Below are 21,661 nucleotides of genomic sequence, written 5' to 3'. Positions count from 1 at the left end.
CAATAAACTTGAGTTTTTTTTAATCAATACATCTCCGCAAAACTGTTTGTTAATTGACTTTCCCTTTCATTTTAGTAAATGTTTCTTCCTCCTTTTTTTTTCTCTTGGCGCAGTCGTATTAGGAAAAGTTTTGCTGTTCAATTTCCTGCATTTGTAAACCAATTCAATACAATTTGATCTGAAAGCCAGACAAATTTTCATAATGTGTACCAAGCTGCTATTGGTAAAATAAGCCTTAAAAGTCACCATAAACAGAACACTGTTCTAGATTTCTTTCTGCTAAAAGCATGAAACACAATGTTATATATTAATGGAAGTTTTTAAAAAGGAAAATAACAAAACATTCATCAGTTTACAGAGTACAACTATTGAAGAGAATAATAAAATTTAATAGAAACATTTATGATTATCATGGACAGGAAATACGTAGTTCAACCTGCCTTAGCAGCCACATGTCTATGTTCAACTTATCTTAAGCAGCCGCCTGCCTTAAACTGCCAGAATGCATCACTCTGTTGGCCGACTGCTTCATACAGGCTTGACTGTATCTCCAAAACCTTCATAAATTCATCTTACTTATAAATTTCTGCAGAGAAAGGGTTTCAATGAGATTTTTGAAACCAACAAAATAATACTTATTTACAATAATCTAGTAGCCAGGCTTTCAAATTTCATTTAAAATGTTCATTTCTTGTAGCCAATCTGTGTCGTCATCAGTCCTAAGAAGTCTGTTTTAAGCATCTCATTCTTCTAGTGTCTAAAAGCGTCTTGAAAATGGATTAGTATATATTTTATATTAACTCTTATCTCTGTCTCCTGCCAGACAAACTTTATTACAGGCAAGTAAAACTTTGTCTCGAAGATTATAATCTGACAACGTAACATTTTAAGATTACCAAACTTGAATATCCGAACCATAATGCATTAGGTTTCTGAGAAAAGCAACCCCTTACATTTGCTGAATTTTCTGAAAACACAGACAGTGGAGGTCATTAGAGTTGTACTTATTTCCCTAATAGATATTGAATCCTAAAGTGGATCCCACACATCACAAGTGACTTTCTTTCCGATCTAACAAATTTATAGATTTCAACTAGTAGAATATCTAATAAACTGTCTGATGTGCATGTGTCTATCTAGCAAGCCAATGTAACATCATTAAGCACTGGATTTTGATCATTGTTCACCATTATTCACAGACACATGTATTATTGAAGTTTTAAGTAAGAATAATTTTCTACAAATGCTTGTACATCTGGAATCTGATAGTTCAAGGATGTGGTTTTATATCAACAATCTGCACTACTTGTCCATTTGCATATTATTCATTTGCAATTTAAGCTTTCTCAGTTGGTAGGTAAAGTCATGTACCCGCATGCACTACAAAATTGTCAGTAGAACATGTAATTGTTTAGAAATTGTACATTGTTAATATGGTTCTATAATCTTAAAATAGGACTTTAAACACAAGCAGATCAAGGCATTTTCATACCTTAAAGAAATAATATTATATACTAAATTAATGTTTTGCTGGTGTATAGTCAAAACTATTTGTCTGGGGGTAAATAATGGCAAGCCACTCTATACGTGTCCAATTAAGTCACAGAAATAAATCTCAAAGATTATCAATTCTACACTTTAGCCCAGCAAGCAGACCAGTCAACAACATGAACTACTGACTGGCATCTGATACACCCTTAGGACATCTGACCATAAAAGAAACTGAATTTGCGACAACAAAACTAAACACACTGTATAAATGGTGTAATTGTCTCCAGATAATGATTTTTGACACCAAAACTCAAACCGCAGTATCTGACTAACTAGTGAGGGCCGGCATATACATAAAAAACTTTGAAAAAATAATAAACAAGAAATTGTAAGAGAGAGACCAGCATTCCCCCACCTAGGGACATTTCTTCACAAAACATTATTGCATGCAAATACATGTTATGAATTGAAACTACTACAAAATCCATGAAAATTAGTTCCTCATGAATTTTAACATTTACACTGCTAAATTTCTAAAATGGACTGTTCCATCATTCAATTTGGACAATACAATTTATCATTAAATTATGAAAATTTACTGAGTGAATCGCGAACAGCGCAGACCTAGATCAGCCTGCACAGATGTGCAGGTTGATCTTGGTCTGCACTGGTTGCAAAGGCAAAGTCACTTGCCACCAATGGGCTAGAGGTTAATGATATCAGAGTATTTTCTCTCCCAGCTTTACCCTGAAATGTCTCATTTATCATTTGAGATAAAGTTGCAACTCTCTTTTTTACAAGTAACTGTATGAAAGGAAATCTACCTTGGAACAACATCTTTAGCTATCACAACTGATGTTATAAAGGACTTTGTGGCTTCCACACACTCTGAACTGCAAAAAATTAAATACAGATATTAAATTTACCATGGAAACATGGAAGACATAAAACATGTCAACAAATCTAGGATTATACAAATTAGGAGTTTCTGATATTTTCAGATACAAAGCAGTCAAGACGACTGTCTTCAGCAGTATTAAATGTTATATTAGTTCTAAAGATCAAGATATTTCAAGGTAATAATTTAAAACAAAAAAGAAAATTAGATTTAAAATTTCAAATATAAGAGAAATGAATAAATCTATTTGAAAACAACTTTGATTTATCAACTTCTGATTCAAATTTCAAATGTCACAATGTTTCTGAGTCTGACTAGTTTGCATTTCTAAATTCAGTAATTACTGCAAGTGGCCATGGTCTATATTCCAACTAGTTATAATGTTCCTCTTTGCAAATAATTCACAACTTGCCCCAATGGAAGTGAAGTAGAGAACAATTCTTGTTTGAGACAACCAAGTATTTAAACAGGAAAAAAAATCCTGACTGCTTCACTGCTTATATGTGCTAATATCTAAATCAGTTAATGAAAAGAAATTCACCTGAGCAAGCCTCCAGGTGGGGAGTAGGCATAGCACTGTACTTCTTGATATTCCTGTTGTAACATAATGGCTAGAATAGCTGCTGTACCAGCTCCCAGTGAGTGACCTACTAGAACCAGATCATACTTCTCCTGAGATACTTCCTGAAAATATACATAACAAGAGAGTCATGATGACCCTGGATCGCTCACATGAGTAATATGAGCCACATGTTTCAAATGGCAAACTGATGCTAAAATATTCAGAAAGTAGGTCAGTAGGTCACATTCATGGTCACTGAAAGTCAGTTTTAAGATTGGTGTGCAAAACTGTACATGTCATCCAAATTTCAAGGCTGTATCTTAAACAAGAGGGTCATGATGACCCTGGATCGCTCACCAGAGTAATATGAGCTACATGTTTCAAATGTCAAACTGATGATTTTTAGAAATTTTTTGGAAGATTTTCCGATGTACAATCAAGTAACCCCTGGGGGTCATGATTTGAACAAAGTTTGTAGAAGTCTACTAGGAAATGTTACATATCAAATATCTAAGATCTAGGCCTTCTGGTTTATTTTTAGCAAATTTATGAAGATTTCCCTAGGTACAATCAAGTAACCCCTAGGGCGGGGTCAATTCTGACCCCGGGGGTCATGATTTGAACAAATTGTGTAGAGGTCCACTAGGCAATGCTACATGTCAAATATCTAAGCTCTAGGCCTTCCGGTTTATTTTTAGAAAATTTTGAAGATTTTTCTATATATAATCAAGTAACCCCATGGGGCAGGGTCAATTTGACCCCGGGGGTCATGATCTGAACAAATTTTGTAGAAGTCTACTAGGCAATGCTACATGTTGAATATCTAAGATCTAGGCCTTCTGGTTTATTTTAAGAAAATTTTTGAAGATTTTCCTATGTAAAATCAAGTGACCCCTGGGGCGGGGTCAATTTTGACCCCAGGGTAATAATTTGAACAAATTTTGTAGAGGTCCACTAGGCAATGCTACATGTGAACTATCTAAGCTCTAGGCCTTCTGGTTTATTTTTAGATTTTTTTTTTGAAGATTTTCCTATGTAAAACCAAGTGACCCTGGGGCGAGGTCAATTTTGACCCCGGGGGTTATGATTTGAACAAATTTTGTAGAGGTCCACTAGGCAATGCTACATGTGAACTATCTAAGCTCTAGGCCTTCTGGTTTATTTTTAGAATTTTTTTTAAGATTTTCCTATGTAAAACCAAGTGACCCCTGGGGCAGGGTCAATTTTGACCCCGGGGGTTATGATTTGAACAAATTTTGTAGAGGTCCACTAGGCAATGCTACATGTCAAATATCTAAGCTCTAGGCCTTCTAGTTTATTTTTAGAAATTTTTTGAAGATTTTCCTATGTAAAATCAAGTGACCCCTTGGGCCGGGGTCATGATTTGAACAACTTTAGTAGAGGTTCACTAGGCAATGCTACATGTCAAATATCTAAGCTCTAGGGCTTCTGTGTTTTGAGAAGAAGATTTTTTAAGATTTTCCTATGTAAAATCAAGTGACCCCTGGGGCGGGGTCAATGATTTGAACAAACTTGGTAGAGGTCCACTAGGCAATGCTTCAAACCAAATATCTTAGCTCTAGGGCTTCTGGTTTTTGAGAAAAAAATTTCTATAGTTTTTTTTTTTTCTGTTGCCATGGCAACCAGAGTTCTGCATGGAATTCAATTTTTTGAACATTTTTGTAGAGCTTCACCCAAGGAACATTCCTGTGAAGTTTGGATGAAATTGGCTTAGCGGTATATGAGGAGATGTCATTTAAAGTAAAAGTTTACGGATTCCGGACAACGGACGGTGACTGATCAGAATAGCTCACCCTGAGCCTTTGGCTCTGGTGAGCTAAAAACAAGAAAATAGGTCAGTAGGTCAAGGTCACAGTCAAGTGAACCCCTATTTACTTCCGGTCATCAGGTAATTATAATTAAACAGACTAGGAACTATGATCTGATTTTTTTTCTTCTGATAAGTATTTTTTCCAATGTAACTCATATAACAAGTGACACCCAGGGCGGGGCCTCTTTTCACCCCAGGGGTATAATTTGAACAATCTTGAAAGAGATCCACTAGGCAATGCTACATACCAAATATCAAAGGCCTAGGCCTTGAACTTTCAGACAAGAAGATTTTTATTTTCCTATATAAGTCTATGTTAAACTTGGAACCCCCAGGGCAGGCCTCTTTTCATCCCAGGGGCATAATTTGAACAATTTTGGTAGAGGAACACTAGGCAAGGCAACATACTAGATATCAAAAGCCTATGCCTTGCAGTTTCAGGCAAGAAGATTTTTAAAGTTTTTTCCTATATAAGTCTATGTAAAACGTGAGACCCCCGGGGCAGGGCCTCTTTTCACACCAGGGACATTAATTTGAAAAATTTTGGTAGATGACCACAAGGCAATGCAACATACCAAATATCAAAAGCCTAGCTCTTGCAGTTTCAGACAAGGAGATTTTTAAAGAACAAGAGGACCATGATGGTCCTGAATCGCTCACCTGTCCCTACATGACCCTGTTTTGAACTGAGTACGATGTCATTTTTTCTATTATTTGACATAGTGACCTAGTTTTTGAGCTCATGTGACCCAGTTTTGAACCTGACCTAGATATCATCAAGATAAAAATTCTGACCAATTTTCATGAAGATCCATTGAAAAATATGGCCTCTAGAGAGGTCACAAGGTTTTTTATTATTTGACCTACTGAACTAGTTATTGAAGGCATGTGACCCAGTTTCGAATTTGACCTAGATATCATTAAGGTGAACATTCTGACCAATTTTCATGAAGATCCATTGAAAAGTATGGCATCTAGAGAGGTCACAAGGTTTTTCTATTTTTAGACCTACTGACCTTGTTTTTGACCGCAGTTGACCCAGTTTCAAACTTGACCTAGATATCATCAAGATGAACATTCTGACTAATTTTCATGAAGATCCATTCAAAATTATGGCCTCTAGAGAGGTCACAAGGTTTTTCTATTTTTAGACCTACTGACCTAGTTTTTGTTTCCAATTGACCCAGTTTCGAACTTGACCTAGATATCATCAAGATGAACATTCAGACCAACTTTCATACAGATCCCATGAAAAATATGGCCTCTAGAGAGGTCACAAGGTTTTTCTATTATTTGACCTACTGACCTAGTTACTGACTGCATGTGACCCAGTTTTAAACTTCAAGGTGAACATTCTGATCAATTTTCATGAAGATCCATTCACAAGTATGGCTTCTAGAGAGGTCACAAGGTTTTTCTATTTTTAGACCTGACCTAGTTTTTGACCGCAGTTGACCTAGATATCATCAAGATGAACATTCAGACCGACTTTCATAAAGATCCCATGAAAAATGTGACCTCTAGAGTGGTCAGAAGCAAAAGTTTACGTACGCATGGACGGACGCTGCGCGATCACAAAAGCTCACCTTGTCACTAAGTGACATGTGAGCTAAAAATTCCTATGTTAGTCTATGTAAAAACTTGAGACCCCCAGGGCAGGGCCTCTTTTCACCCAAGGGTAATAATTTGACAAAATTTTGGTAGAGGACCACAAGGCAATGCTACATACCAAATATCAAAGGCCTAGGTCAATGAGCGGTCACAAAAGCTAACCATGAGCCTTCGGCTCAGGTGAACCAACAAAATTTTGTAATATGGTGACTAGAATAGCTGCTGTACCAGTTTCCAGTGAGTACTAGAAGTAGATCATACTTCTAAAATATACTCAGATAATACTGAACAAAATTTATCAAGTATACCTCTATTCTTAACGATAGTGTTGGAAAACCCCGTTATGTTAGACAAATCAATTTTAGAAGCTTTCATACTTCACAGCCACCAACTGTAGACAATTTATTTATTTGATGAAGAAATTTTCGCTAAAAATGTCTTAATTTCTAAGGCAGACACCTGAGGTTTTATTCCACAATTGTTATTTGCAATAAAACACCGGCCTAATTGCTAAAATAATTCTCAGGACAAGACAGTTTTTCCTTAATTAGATATAAATGTTTCTGCAGGCTTATGGGGGTGGAAGGGAATCCTGACATAGGACACTACCTAGAGATATTAGTTGTGGGTGGTATGTAATGTAATACAGGGAGAAGGCAGATGATGTGACACTACAGATAATATTATGAAACACTATAAGCTAAAGTGAGATTCATGGGACACAAACTTTTATGCTTTTAATGCATATTTTCGACTGTCAAAGGTCATAACTATGGTCTTGCAAAGTGATGGGTGCATAAATTCGCATGGTAAATAATATTCCTACATGGTTTTACAACTCTAGGTGAAATTTCTTAAGATATATGCAACACAAACTTTGAAGCATTTTCACTAAGTCAAGGACCATAACTCTAGTCTGGCTGAGAGAAATCCCAAACAGTATACCAGCTGCACAACATCACATGCTACATAACATTTTCCTGTTTTATTATTTTAAGTTTTTGAGATACATGCCATACAAACTGGTATGTCTTTTTATGCATGTGTTTGACCAAAGAGCTATAAAAATAAATAGATCAGCAAGTTGAAATGCATATAGAGCGAATCTCACCAACATTTCATGGGAACTGAATGAGATCTCGTTTTACCGGTGTATGAAACAGAAAGCAGGATAAAAATGTTTGTTGTGAAAAACTTTTTACCAGATCGTTTTTTGTTTTTTTTTAAATGTTGTTATTATTTCCTACATGGGGAACGAATGAATTTTTTATTTGAAGTCTGAGAAATCAACAGTGGTCGTTTGAAAATCTGCTGTATCGCCAGTGTTAAACTTTAGTAAGCGTCTGTTGATTTAATCAAGGGTGATCCAAGTCAGCAAAGCACTTCAATAAGATAAAGCTGGTTAATGCGGTGATAGGACTACGCGAGATTATCTCCTGTTGCGATTCTGTGTATTTTATACTTCTTTGGTTTGACTAAATCATAGAAATTGTGGATGACAGACAGACGGACGGACGGACCGACGAACGAGACATCCAACACTTCGTTAAGCTAACAATTGGCACTTTGTGCTCAGATGAGCTTAATATAAAGTATCGGTTGCAGTAAATGTAACACCAGAATGTGACAAATGCCACATAAGTAAAATTAGAAGCATAAAGAAACAAAATACCTATTTAATAACTAAAATCTATTATACCTTTGCTTTCTGAAATGCTTTTGCCAGAATGAGATCTTCTTTTAACTTCTTTTTGATATAAATAGCAGCTTGAACCATCCCCTGAAAATATATACATCCTAATGAAAGAAGGCAGACATAATATAGAGAATTGTTTGTCAATATTACTGTTAATATGATTCCTACACTTTTTCAATTTCAGAGCTTACATAAGGTTCAGCATTAAATGGTGACCTTTTTTCTTTCTGGAATGGCTAGGAAATGCTTCAGTGTCAACAGTTTTGATCAAATCAAAAGATTTTCAACAAACAAATCTGCTCGTTAATCATCAAAAGTTTTTCTTGATGGATTTCTCAGTTGTTGCAATCCACAATATTAAATCCACATGATTAAACTAGTACAAAATTTAAAGCCTGGCAACTTTCTGACTTAGTGAAAATTCTCATTTCAATTAATCAGCACAAAAATAGCCCATTTGTCAATAAATCATGATTAAAATCTAATTTATCATTTCCTGCAAAAGAAAACAGCCTTATTTCTACTTTTTTTATAAGTAAATAATTCCCAGCAGTTAACACCAACAACAGGTCAATTCTTTATAAATCTGTGTAATTACAACCACAGAAATAACTAGATGCCCACGGGCAACATGTTGAGCCCGCCAGCTGTCAAAAGGACTAGGAGTTGCACATGACACCCTGTCTCATTGAGGCAAACATTTAGGTCAGTTATTTATAGTAACAACAAAGGAAAGTAAATCTATAAAAAAATCAAAGTCCACACAAAAATCCTTACTAGCAGAGATAAGTCAAAATACACCTCAAAATTGGATGTAACATGCATATTGTACTAAAGAAAAGTGGTCTTGATTTTTCCCTACGACCAGTAATAAAAAAGTTACAATATAAGCTATTTACAGTAACAACAAAGGGAAGTAATTCTAGGTCCGTCTCATGATGGTGAACAATTGTGCCAAGTTACATAACAAGAGCTGTCCGTAAGACAGCCAAGCTCGACTATTCGAAATATTGTCACAGAAGCAGGAAATTATTACCCAAAATGTTAAATATCAAAAGAGTTTAAGTTCGAAAGGGGACATAATTTGACCAAAATACATATCAAAGTTATGGGACTTGATGCTATCAACTAGTTTTATAACCCCGAAGAAACATGTTAGGTTTAAATTCAATATCTGGGGTAATTTGTTCAAAATACATGTTAAGAGTTATGGAACTTGACCTAGTGAGGCTGGTAATTGACCTAGAAAAGGAATAAATAAGATTCAAAGCTATATGCCTTTTGGTAATAGCTGTATGTACTTGCACGCAAAACTTTAACCAGAATTTTCTAAGTCCAAAAGGGGGCATAATTTGCCCAAAATACATGTCAGAGTTATGGGACTTGATTCTATCAACTAGTTTTATAACCCCGAAGACACATGTGAAGTTTCAATTTAATATCTATATTAGTTTTGGAGATAGTAACTTGCATGTAAAACTTTAACCAGGATTTTATAAGTCCAAAAGGGGGCATAATTTGCCCAAAATACATGTGAGAGTTATGGGACTTGTCCCAGTGAGGTAGGTAATTGATCTAGAAAAAGAAAAAATAAGTTTCAAATCTATATGCCTTTTAGTAATAGCTGTATGTACTTGCATGCAAAACTTTAACCAGAATTTTCTAAGTCCAAAAGGGGGCATAATTTGGCCAAAATGAAGGTCAGAGTTATGGGACTTGGTGCTATCAACTAGTTTTATAACCCCGAAGACACATGTAAAGTTTCAATTCAATATCTGCATTAGTTTTGGAGATAGTAACTTGCATGTAAAACTTTAACCAGGATTTTCTAAGTCCAAAAGGGGGCATAATTTGCTCAAAATACATGTCAGAGTTATGGGACTTGACCCAGTGAGGTAGGTAATTGATCTAGAAAAAGAAAAAATAAGTTTCAAATCTATATGCCTTTTAGTAATAGCTGTATGTACTTGCATGCAAAACTTTAACCAGAATTTTCTAAGTCCAAAAGGGGGCATAATTTGGCCAAAATGAAGGTCAGAGTTATGGGACTTGGTGCTATCAACTAGTTTTATAACCCCAAAGACACATGTGAAGTTTCAATTCAATATCTGCATTAGTTTTGGAGATAGTAACTTGCATGTAAAACTTTAACCAAAATTTTCTAAGTCCAAAAGGGGGCATAATTTGCTCAAAATACATGTTAGAGTTATGGAACTTGACCCAGTGAGGTTGGTAATTGTCCTAGAAAAAGAATAAATAAGTTTCAAAGCTATATGCCTTTAAATGATAGCTGTATGTACTTGCATGCAAAAACTTAACCAAGGTGTGACGCCGACGCCGACGCCAGGGTGAGTAGAATAGCTAGACTATTCTTCGAATAGTCGAGCTAAAAATCCCTCCATGCATGAAAAAGAAATGTTCCGAACAAAGTCATTCTTGTACCTGACCTTTGACCTCAGTGACCTTGACCTTTGACCTAGTGTCCTGGTTCCTGCGCATGACACTCTGCACATGGTTGTGAACATTTGTGCCAAGTTACATCAAAATCCCTCCATGCATGAAGAAGAAATGCTCTGGACAGTCATTATTAAATTTAACCTTTGACCTCCAAGTGTGACCTTGACCTTTGAGATAGGAACCTGCGGTTTGCGCATGACACTCCGTCTCACTGAGGTTAACAGTCATGCCAAATATAAACAGGATTGCTCCATGCATGTCAAAGTTATGGTCCGGACAAGCAAATCCGGACGGACGCACGCACACACACCGAACAGCCATTTGGACAACTATGTCTTCGCTTCCGCAAGCGGGCTCGACAAAAATCATTTGATATATATATATATATATTTTCTTATTTTTATTTTTTTTTGTTGGATTTAACGTCGCACCGACACATGATAGGTCATATGGCGACTTTCCAGCTTTTATGGTGGAGGAAGAGTGCCAGGTGCCCCTCTGTGCATTATTTCATCATGAGCGGGCACCTGGGTAGAACCACCGACCTTCCGTAAGCCAGCTGGATGGCTTCCTCACATGAAGAATTCAACGTCCAGAGTGAGGCTCAAACCCACATCGATGAGGGGCAAGTGATTTGAAGTCAGCGACCTTAACCACTCGGCCACGGAGGCAAACAATAACAAGGGGCTTCTGTGGCAAAGGTCACTGATTTCAAATCACTTGCCCCTCACCTATGTGGGTTTGAGCCTCATTAGGGTGTTAAATTCTTCATATGAGGAAGCCATCCAGCTGGCATATGGAGGATGATGGTTCTACCCAGGTGCCCTCCCTTGATGAAATAATGCATGGCGCGACACCTAGGGTATTCCTCCACCATCAAAAGCTGGAATGTCACCATATGACCTAAATTTGTCAGTGTGACATTAAACCCAAAACAAATAAACAGTAGCAAATTTAAGTACGGCAAATTCTGTCAGCAGACTATGCTCATTTTGGGGCACTGTTGTGGTGTCAGAATTCATTAAGCATAAATATTTTCATTAACGATAATGTTCAATGTCATTTATTCATAACTCACCGACACCATGATTTATCAACATATTACTAACGCCAATCAAATTAAATAATATCACTGTATCTGCCAATGCTTACTTTACACACAGTTTAGTACCTAATACTGCCTGGTATTTCCCACATGACGATACTAGTGTTGAAACATATTTCTATATGAGAATAACCAACAGAATGACAAACCTTATGACCCAGCCATTCCTCCTTTGTTGGGTCCAACGGTAGAGGTTCAGCATCTGCTTTTAAGTCTGTCAACACATCCTGAAATATGCAGCAAAGAGTGTAATCACGACTGAATTAATGTCCTTTGTACAATTACACAGTTACAAAAACACATGTTCAGATTCTAGTCTGGATACCCTAAACCATTGTATAAACCGAACTGGCTGGTTAGTACTAGACACTGTATAGAACATTTTATACTTTGCTTACATCATTTCCAATTTAAAGCCAAACCAGAAGATGACATGCATTAGGTAGAAATTTAGAAGGGACTTGAAATATTTTTTGAGGTAGCTGGGATATCGAGATTGAACGACTTAGGAATACAGAGTTTCAACTGTATATCTGACATTGATAGGTAACACTGAGCGATAACAAAGGAAATGAAAATCTGTATCCAATATTTGTCAACCTAGATACGTGTCCATAGGTCACTGGTGCTCCCACTCATGTCATTGAATACATTTTTTTGACTAAGTCAGGGGCCACAACTCTGGTCTGACTGCACAACTGCACATGCTGAATAACAATCCTCTGAAGTTTGATGACTCTAGGTCAAATAACGTTTTAGATGTGCACAACGCAAATTCAGATGACAGACAGATGGACGGACAAGTGCAAATGTAAGTTTTACAAAAAAGCATGTAAAATATCGATTTTGTCAATAAAAGTTTTACCACTTTATTCCTCTTTTTTGTACTTGTACATGTATACTTGTGCAAGATTTTCTTGCCAATTCAGTTCATATCAAGGCACTTCACATCCCTTTTTGAAACTTTAAATTTGCCCAAGAACATTACAATATATAGTAAAATTACCAACCATAATGAAGTCAAAAGGGATAAGGGGTCTTGGGGCTCAAAAAGTTCTAAAAATTAGTGCTAATGTAATTACCAAAACCACTAACAAAAATAATCAATATCAGACTTGTAAGTTCAGTAATTTTCCAGCCCTATTTTTAAGACAGCAAAAAGTGACAAACCATTTTCCAAGAAAGGCTTCAAAAAAACAAAAGAAACAACCTACAGACACAAATATTTATTCTTCCAGCAACTGTCAAAAATAGTAAGAGCCATGTTTCACTTTCTATTAGATCATACATTCGAAGAAAATAATTTAATTCACACAAATCAGTCCAGGATGTCGGGGGGCAATGTAAATTCACTCGTGTGAAACAGCACTGATATCTATTACAAAAAATGGATCAAGGCAATAGACACAGGACAAGCTGTTGGCACAATTTTCCTTGATCTATAAGCAAAGCATTTGCCTTTGTCATCACTCATTGCTGGCCCCTTTTTTTGTTTTATTTTTCGAGTAAATTTGTCAGCATATCAATTCGCCTGCAATTCGATTCAGTGGCTTCAGTCATATCTCTGAGACCGCCAACAAAAAGTATGGTGTGTCGTAAAGTACTCTGTTCAAATGAGATAACCTCAGGTTCCCACAAGGCTCAGTTTTAGGTCCCCTCTTGTTCATTATGTATATTAATGACCTTCCCTTTATATATACAACACTGCAGAAACAGAATATGTTTGCTGATGACACAAACAACCATCACACAACAGCTCTGATGTAAAAGTAATATACAAAAACCTTCAGTCTGATCTTAGACATAGTTCACAGTTGGTGCGCACAAAAAGCCATGCTCTCAACATTCAAAAACAAAATTGAATGTTTCATAACTGCAAATACAATTACAAACAAAATACAATCAAACAATCATCCCAAAAGCTTAAATTAAATAATGAAGTTATTGCTTACTCCAAATGTGAAAACTGCTGGGTGTTGATGAATGTAGACAGTAACCTAAACTGGAAAGCACATGTTCAGAGCACACCTTAAGAAATGTAATTCAAAACTCTTCACTCCTCATTGCTTATAAAACATACACAGTATCAGTGTTCGCAAAATGCTACAATGCATATAATATTCCGCATAGATAGACTACTCTGTACAATTTGGGGAAATTGCAGTATTGAGCTTCAAAATCTGTTACAAGTTTCAAACGAGCAGCCAGAATTAATCGAGACAAAGATTTTGACAACACCAACCCAATTGCTGTTCAAAGAACTTAAGTGGATTGACCATTCCCAGAAAGACTGGAATTTTAAAAAAGGGCCATATTGTCTATAAATCTCAACATGAACAGTCACCAAGCTACATCCAACTCTTTTCACAAAATCCAGCTGCTCTCATGCATTCACTCTCAGATCACACTCAGATGACCATTTAGCACATTCCACAACGCCAAATATAGATTCCTTTAGAAAACGCTGTCATACTCTGGACCACCATATATGGAACTCCATTTCCACTACAAATACGCCCAGTCCCTCCATACAGTCATTTAAACATGCTTACTTCAGCGGAGGTTCTCTGGTGAACACTGGATAGCTGTTATCATTCTGTACAAAATATTATACTTCGTCATGTTTAAATTTTAGTCTTTGTTTTAATTGCGACTTAAAATGTTAATTAGTTTATGCAATTATCTATCATGTTGTACATACCATGTACATATTTCAAGAGGCTCACAGGGAAGACTGGGCTTGCCCAACTGTGTCGCCTCTATAAATAAAGTCGTTATTATTATTATTATTATTATTATTATTATTATTAAGCAAAATCTTAAGTATATGAGTCTTCCAGCAATCTAAACACAGAAAATAACAGAAAATTTGCCAAGGACCACACAAATTGCTTGAGCAAGCCTGTGTGCTCCACTGAGAGAGTGCTCACACCAATGACGCTTGAACAAGTGGTGTTTTGCTGTAGATGCTTCAAAATGCAGACAATTCTATAAAGTAGCTATACTTTTGACCTTAAAATTCCAAAAATTCTGTTAATCTAAGAGACATAGTTATCCCTGGTTACAACTGACCTGCAGGGACAGAGTTCCTCTCACACATATCACAATCTTCCTGTGCTTGTTATCAAGGGCAACATAAAATGGAGTTTCACCTATCTGAAAAATATAAGTATACAAACTGATCTGAACAATACACTTCTAAGATGAAATGAACTATTTTACTATCATAGAAATTATAAACAAGAGGGCCATGAAGGCCCTGTATCGCTCACCTGACCTACTGGCCTAAAGATAATCAAGATTAACATTCAGAACCAAGTTCATTAGATATGTTCATAAATGTGACCTCTACAGTGTTTAACTAGCTTTTGCTTTTGGGGGGAATTTGACCCGTGACCGAGTTTTTGAATCCCCCACATGACCCCGATTCAAACGACACAAAAAGTTTATCAAGATTAACATTCTGACTAAGTTTCATAAAATAAAGTCAGAAATTGGCTCTAACGTTATAACATAAGCTTTTCCTTTGATTGACCAAGTGACCTATTTTTTGACCCCCACCTGACCCAGATTTGAACTTGATCCTAAAGATTAACAAGATTACATTCTGACCAAGTTTCACTAAAGATATGGTCATAAATGTGACCTCTAGGTGTTAACTAGCTTTCCTTTGATTTGAACCTGGTGACCTAGTGGGGGGGACCCTACATGACCCAATTCAAACGGAACCTAATGATCATCAAGATTAACATTCGACCAAGTTTATGAAGAGACAGTCATAAAATGTGGCCTCTACAGTGTTAACATGCTTTCCTTTAATTATGACCCTGGGTTTTTTTTGTGGGGACCATAGATTTTGATCCCAGATGACCCAATATCGAACTTGTCCAAGATTTTACTGAGGGTAACATTCTGAGCAACTTTCATTAAGATTCGCTTAAATTGTGACCTCTAGAGTGTTTAACAAATCTTTTTTCCTTGATTTTGACCTGGTGACTTAGAGTTTTTGACCCCAGATACCCAATATCAAACTGGTCCAAGATTTTATTGAGGGTAACAATTCCTTTTTTGACCAAGTTTTCATTAAGATTGGCCAAAATTGTGACCTCTAGAGTGTTAACAGTCAATTGTTGACGACAGACCGACGGACGACAGACGACGACGGACGACGGACACAGGGTGATCACAAAAGCTCACCTTGAGCACTTTGTGCTCAGGTGAGCTAAAAATTGAGGCATATGTTAACCCTTACCCTGCTAAATTTCCATAATGAACTTGTCCATTTTCCAGTTTGGACAGTACTACTAACTGTTAAAAGGGGTGCTTATCAAAAAGATACTGGCTGAATAGCGAACAGTGCAGATCATGATCAGATGGCACTAATGTGCAGGCTGATCATGATCTACACTGGTCGCAAAGGCAGAATCAATCGTGACCAGCATGGTATGGTAAGGGTTAAGGCAAACTTTTCAATATCCTACTAGTGCCAGCAAAAACTCTACACTGTCATGATCAGTGAATGAAATTACAGTTAATCTATTTTGCACAATGGTTATGTATTGCACAGTTGATCATGTTGATTAAACATTTAAATAAGATAAAATTGATAAAATCTATACTATGTTGTCGACAAACCACTTCACAGACTTACATCTACATGGTAAGTTACATAAACCAAGTCCATATCTGGAAGCCCGCTGATTTTCTTCAGGGCAACAACATTACATTGACAACAGTTGTCATCCAGTTCATAATCTACACCTCCTTTCTTACAACAGTTCTGACAACAACAGCATCTGAAATACACAAAAGAACATGATTAGTTCCCTTGGATACAAGTGCATTTTAAGGTGAAGAGTTGCAGCCCCTGACAGAAAATTCTAGTAACTTCATGATTGATGCCCTTTTTCTCAAAGCAGTTCTGATAACAAGAGTACCTGAAGTACAGGGAAAAATCATCTACTCAGCCAAGGAAGGATGAGCAACATGATCAGATTTTCCAGGGTTTAAAGTGATACTAACAGAAAAAATATATAGTGCCTGAGCCATCAATACTTGAACGAGCAGTGTTTCATTTTACAGGACGGAACTGAGCTACTGCTGACGTGAACAAAACCATTCAAGGTCAAAAGATAACTCTTGACAGAACCTGCAATGATTTTAACATCTAAAACACTAATCTCAAAATATATTCTTTTCTTACTGCAATCTGAAATATATACAAAACTATACAGTGACTGCTTTTGGTAACAAAATATTTTCTGTACAAAGAGTTACATTACTTGTTAGCATTATATGCAAAATCCAGCTAGTGATACATGCAAAATCAAGTCAGTAGTATATGAACAAGAGGACCATGATGGATATTATCAAGATAAAAATTCTGACCAATTTTCATGAAGATCAATTGAAAAATATGGTCTCTAGAGAGGTCACAACAAAGGTTTTTCTATTATTTGACACTATTGACCTAGTTTTTTAAAGGCGCAAGTGACCAGTTTTCAAACATGACCTAGATATACATCAAGGTGAACAATCAGGTAGCCAATTTTCATGAAGAGTCCATTCACGGGTAATGGCCTCTAATAAGGTCACAGGTTTTTCTATTTCCAAAGACCTACTGACCTAGCTTTTGAACGCAGTTGACCCAGTTTCAAACTTGCCCTAGATATCATCAAGATAAACATTCAGACCAACTTTCATACAGATCCCATGAAAAATATGGCCTCTAGAGAGGTCCCAAAGTTTTTCATCATCTGACCTACGACCTAGTTTTTTGATGGCACGTGACCCACTTTCGAACATGACCTAGATACATCAAGAATGAACATTCTGACCAATTTTTATGAGATCCATTCACAAGTGGGGGCCACTAGAGAGGTCCCAAGTTTTTCTATTTTAGACCTACTGACCTAGTTTTTGGGGGACACGCACATGACTCTGTTCCGAACTTGACCTAGATATCACCAAGATGAACATTCAGACTAACTTTCATGAAGATTCCATTGAAAAATATGGCCTTTAGGAGAGGTCACAAGGTTTTTCCATTATTGACCTACTGACCTAGTGTTTGAAGGCACTGACTCCACTTTCAAACTTGACCTAGATATCATCAAGATGAACAGCCAAACCAATGCTTTCATACAGATCCCATGGAAAATATGGCCTCTAGAGAGGTCACAAAGTTTTTCTATTATTTGACCTACTGAACCTAGTTTTGATGGCAAGTGACCCACATTCAAACTTGCCTAAATAGCATCCAAGATGAACATTCTGACCAATTTTCATGAAGATTTCATGAAATATCTGGCCTCTAGAGAGTCAGCAAGGTTTTTCTATTTTTAGATCTACTGACCTAGTTTTTTGACCGCACGTGACCCAGTTTCGAACTTGACCTAGCATTATCATCAAGATAGAACATTCAGACCAATCTTCATACATATCACCAAGAAACATATGGCCTTTTAGAGAAAGACACAAGGTTTTCGAGTGGGGCCTACTGACCTAGTTTTTGATGGCACTGACCAATTGTTCGCACTTGACCTAGATATCATCAAGGTGAACGTTCTGGCCAATTTTGATGAAAAATTTTTGTGAAATATATGGCCTCTATAAGGTCACAAGGTTTTTTCAATGTTTAGACCTACTGACCTAGTTTTTGACCGGCTATGACCCAATTTCGAACCTGCACCATAGATATCAGCAGTGAACATCTGACCTATTTCATGAAGATCTTTGTATAATGGCCGCTAAGAGGTCACAAGGTTTTTCTATTTTTAGACCTCCTGACCCTAGTTTTGAAGGCACATGACCCAGTTTTCGAACTTGACCTACATATCATCCAGGTGAAACCTTCTGACCAATTTTCATGAAGAGTTTTTGAAATATATGGCCCAGAGAGGTCACAAAGGTTTTTTCTATTTTTACAGACCTACTGACCTAGTTTTGACCGCACTGACCCAGTTACGAACTTGACCTAGATATCATCAAGGGTGACCAATTCGACCAATATTCATGAAGAGCCATGAAATTAAGGCCTCAAGAGGTCACACCAGGTTTTTCTATTCTTAGACCTACTGACCTAGTTTTTGATGGCAAGTGGACCCCAGTTTCGAACTTGACCTAGAATTTACCAAGATAACATTCTGACCCATTTTCATAAAGATCCCATGAAAAATGTGACCTCTAAGAAGTCACAAGGAAATAGTTTACGCAAGACGGACGCACAACGACGACAACCGCGCGATCACAAAAGCTCACCTTGTCACTTTGTGACAGGTGAGCTAAAAATCCAGTAAAGGACAATGTAAAATCAAGTTCATGGTATATCAAAGTCTACTTAGTGATACAAGCAAAACAAGAGGGGCATGATGGCCCCAACATCGCTCACCAGTGTTGATCTGGCCTATTGACCTAGTTTTTGACCTAAAGATCATCAAGACAAACATTCTGACTAAATTCATAAAGATTTGGTTACAACTGTGCCTCCAAGTGAGAGTTCACAAGCTTTTCCATTTGATTTGACTGGTGAAACCTAGTTTTTGAACACCCACATGACCCAGATTCGAATTTGACTATCATTGTCAAAACAAAAAAACAAACATTTCTGACTAATTCCCCTGAGTTTCAAACTAAATTGTGGTCTCTAGAGTTTTAAAAAGAATTTCCTTTGATCTGGCCTAGTGACCTAGTTTTTTAACCCCACATGACACAGATTCATACTTGACCTAGAAATATTAATAACAAACAGTTCTGAAACCCAGTTTAATGAAGATTGAGTCACAAAATGTGCCTCTAAAGTGTTTCACCAGCTTTCCTTTGATTTGACCAGGTGACTAGTTTCTGACCCCACATGGCCCCAGATTAAACTTGACCCTAGAAATCAATCATGCTAAACTTTCTGACTAAGTTTCATAAATATTGGGTCACAACAGTGGCCTCGTAGAGTGATCAACAAAGCATATTCCAATGATCTGACCTATTGACCTAGTTTTTGCCCAACATGATCCAATTCAAACTTGACTAGAGATTAATCAATACTAACATACTGACCAAGTTTCAAAAGACTGGGTCACAAATGTGTCTCTAGAGGGTTCAACAAGCTATTTCTTTGATCTGATTACTGACCTAGTTTTTCTGACCCACATGACGCCATTTGGAACTTCAACCTAGAGATCATCCAAGACAAACGTTTCTGACATAGTTCCCATAAGATTAGGTCCACAAATGTGGTCCCTGTAGAGTGTTCACAAGCTTTTTCTTTGATCTGACCTACGACCTAGTATTTGGGACAAAAATGTGGTCTCTAGAGCGTTCACAAGGCAAATGTTGACGGACGCCGGACAACGGACGCCGGACAATGACCGGTCACAATAGCTCACCTTGAGCACTTTGTGCTCTGGTGAGCTAAAAAGTCAATGATATCTACAGTTAGTTTAGCAATATATGCAAAAGCAAGTCATTGACATCTGCAAAAATTAAATAAGTGATATATATACAAAAATCAAATTAGAAATAAATGCAAAATCAAGTTAGAGATGTATGCAAAACTGAATAAGACTTGGTGTGAATTATGCAAAATAAAAGTTGTGATGTATGAAAAATTAAGTCAGTGGTATATACAAAGTCAAAGTAATGGTATATTTTAAAATCGGGCCAGTGGTGTATGCAAAATCGAGTAAGAGGTGTATGCAAAATTAAGTTTGTGATATCTGCAAAATCAAGTTAATGACATATGCTAAGTCAGTTCAGTGGTATATGCAAAGCTGCATGAGATAGTGGACTATGCAGAATCAACTTAGCGGTATCCGCAATCAGTTATACATGCTGAATCAAGTCAATGACATCTGCAAAAATCAAATCTGTCATATATTGCAAAACAACACTGTCAAATGTTCTGTTTACTCCAATATGTCAGCAAATTTTTCATATCAGGCTAGTGACAACAACAGTATCTGAAATATCCACATCAAAGTTATTGCCCTTACTGAGTTACTGTGCTAGGTAACAGATCACAGACAACAGCTGTCTACCAATTCATTATTTTCACAGATGTTTATCTATAACAACAGTATTGTTTGTTCTGTCTTTGACAGAGAGATACAAATTGGCAAAGGTGTAAACAGGCAGCACTCTTCACTGTCTGTGCAAAATATACAACAGTTCAGCATTTCTCACTTCATACTCCTTACAATATCTAGAGAAATCCATAACACTAAGAATCTCTTATTTACTTTTTTTGCAAAAACATTACAATGACAAACTATAATTATTGAATTTTGGTATAACAAGAAGGCAACAGAAAATTAACTGCTACTGATTCTCAGCCCCTACCACCCTGGTCTAAAACCCTGTCTCAAAATTTATTATTGGATAAAAATAACAAAACATATTCCAAATATATTAATGTCTTCCTTTTTTATAACACCCCCCCCCCCCCCCCCCCCCCCCGCTTTGAGTGCATATCAATAGGTCACAGGGTTGAGAGTTCGATCCCGGGGCTAGGCATATATCTCTGTAACAATTTGATAAAGAACATTTTGTCTGAAGATATTTTGTCCTGCACCTCCAACATGTTGAGATGTTGGCAGTTACTTGCAGAGAACTGGTGCAAATAAACTGGTTTGTACTGGTACAGAATTCATTAACACTGGTTAGGTTAACTGCCCACCATTACATAACTGAAGTACTGTTAAAACAGTTGAGAAAAGCACATGTCTCCCACAACTGCCTAATCATCTGATGTGAGTCAACCATGCACCAAGACCTCAACTGCCTAATCATCTGACATGATTAAATCTTGGGGACATCAAAGGACCCATAACTACTATTCACATTAGTAGTATAATGGCTCCTTATTCCCCTAGACCTGAGCGATTTTCGGTAATTCGAGGGCCATAATTCCGAAGTGCCTGGGCCGATTTGGCTAGTTATCAAACTTGGCTGAGGACTAATTGGCAAACACATTTTGTTCAAGATCAAATGAGAAATGTTGGACTTAAGAGTCCGGG

At 36.8% G+C, this 21,661-nt stretch overlaps 1 protein-coding gene across 4 annotated transcripts in view; it reads right to left on the bottom strand.

The window, feature by feature from the left end:
* LOC123551910 (diacylglycerol lipase-alpha-like) overlaps positions 1–21,661 on the bottom strand; it is a 124,620-nt gene that overhangs the window by 32,450 nt on the left and 70,509 nt on the right. For all 4 annotated transcript variants that reach the window (XM_045341191.2, XM_045341192.2, XM_045341193.2 and 1 more), the window contains 6 exons: positions 16,303–16,447; positions 14,724–14,807; positions 11,801–11,878; positions 8,093–8,173; positions 2,931–3,073; positions 2,316–2,384 (listed from right to left, as the gene is read on the bottom strand). In XM_045341191.2, the coding sequence (XP_045197126.2) occupies positions 2,316–2,384; positions 2,931–3,073; positions 8,093–8,173; positions 11,801–11,878; positions 14,724–14,807; positions 16,303–16,447 (600 nt within the window). The remainder of the gene's footprint in view (positions 1–2,315; positions 2,385–2,930; positions 3,074–8,092; positions 8,174–11,800; positions 11,879–14,723; positions 14,808–16,302; positions 16,448–21,661) is intronic.

This window comes from Mercenaria mercenaria, chromosome 4 (genome assembly GCF_021730395.1).
Source record: "Mercenaria mercenaria strain notata chromosome 4, MADL_Memer_1, whole genome shotgun sequence".
In the NCBI taxonomy this organism is placed as follows: domain Eukaryota; kingdom Metazoa; phylum Mollusca; class Bivalvia; order Venerida; family Veneridae; genus Mercenaria; species Mercenaria mercenaria.
The sequence above is the reverse complement of the archived record's forward strand: the minus strand, read 5'-3'. Positions and strand labels throughout refer to the sequence as shown.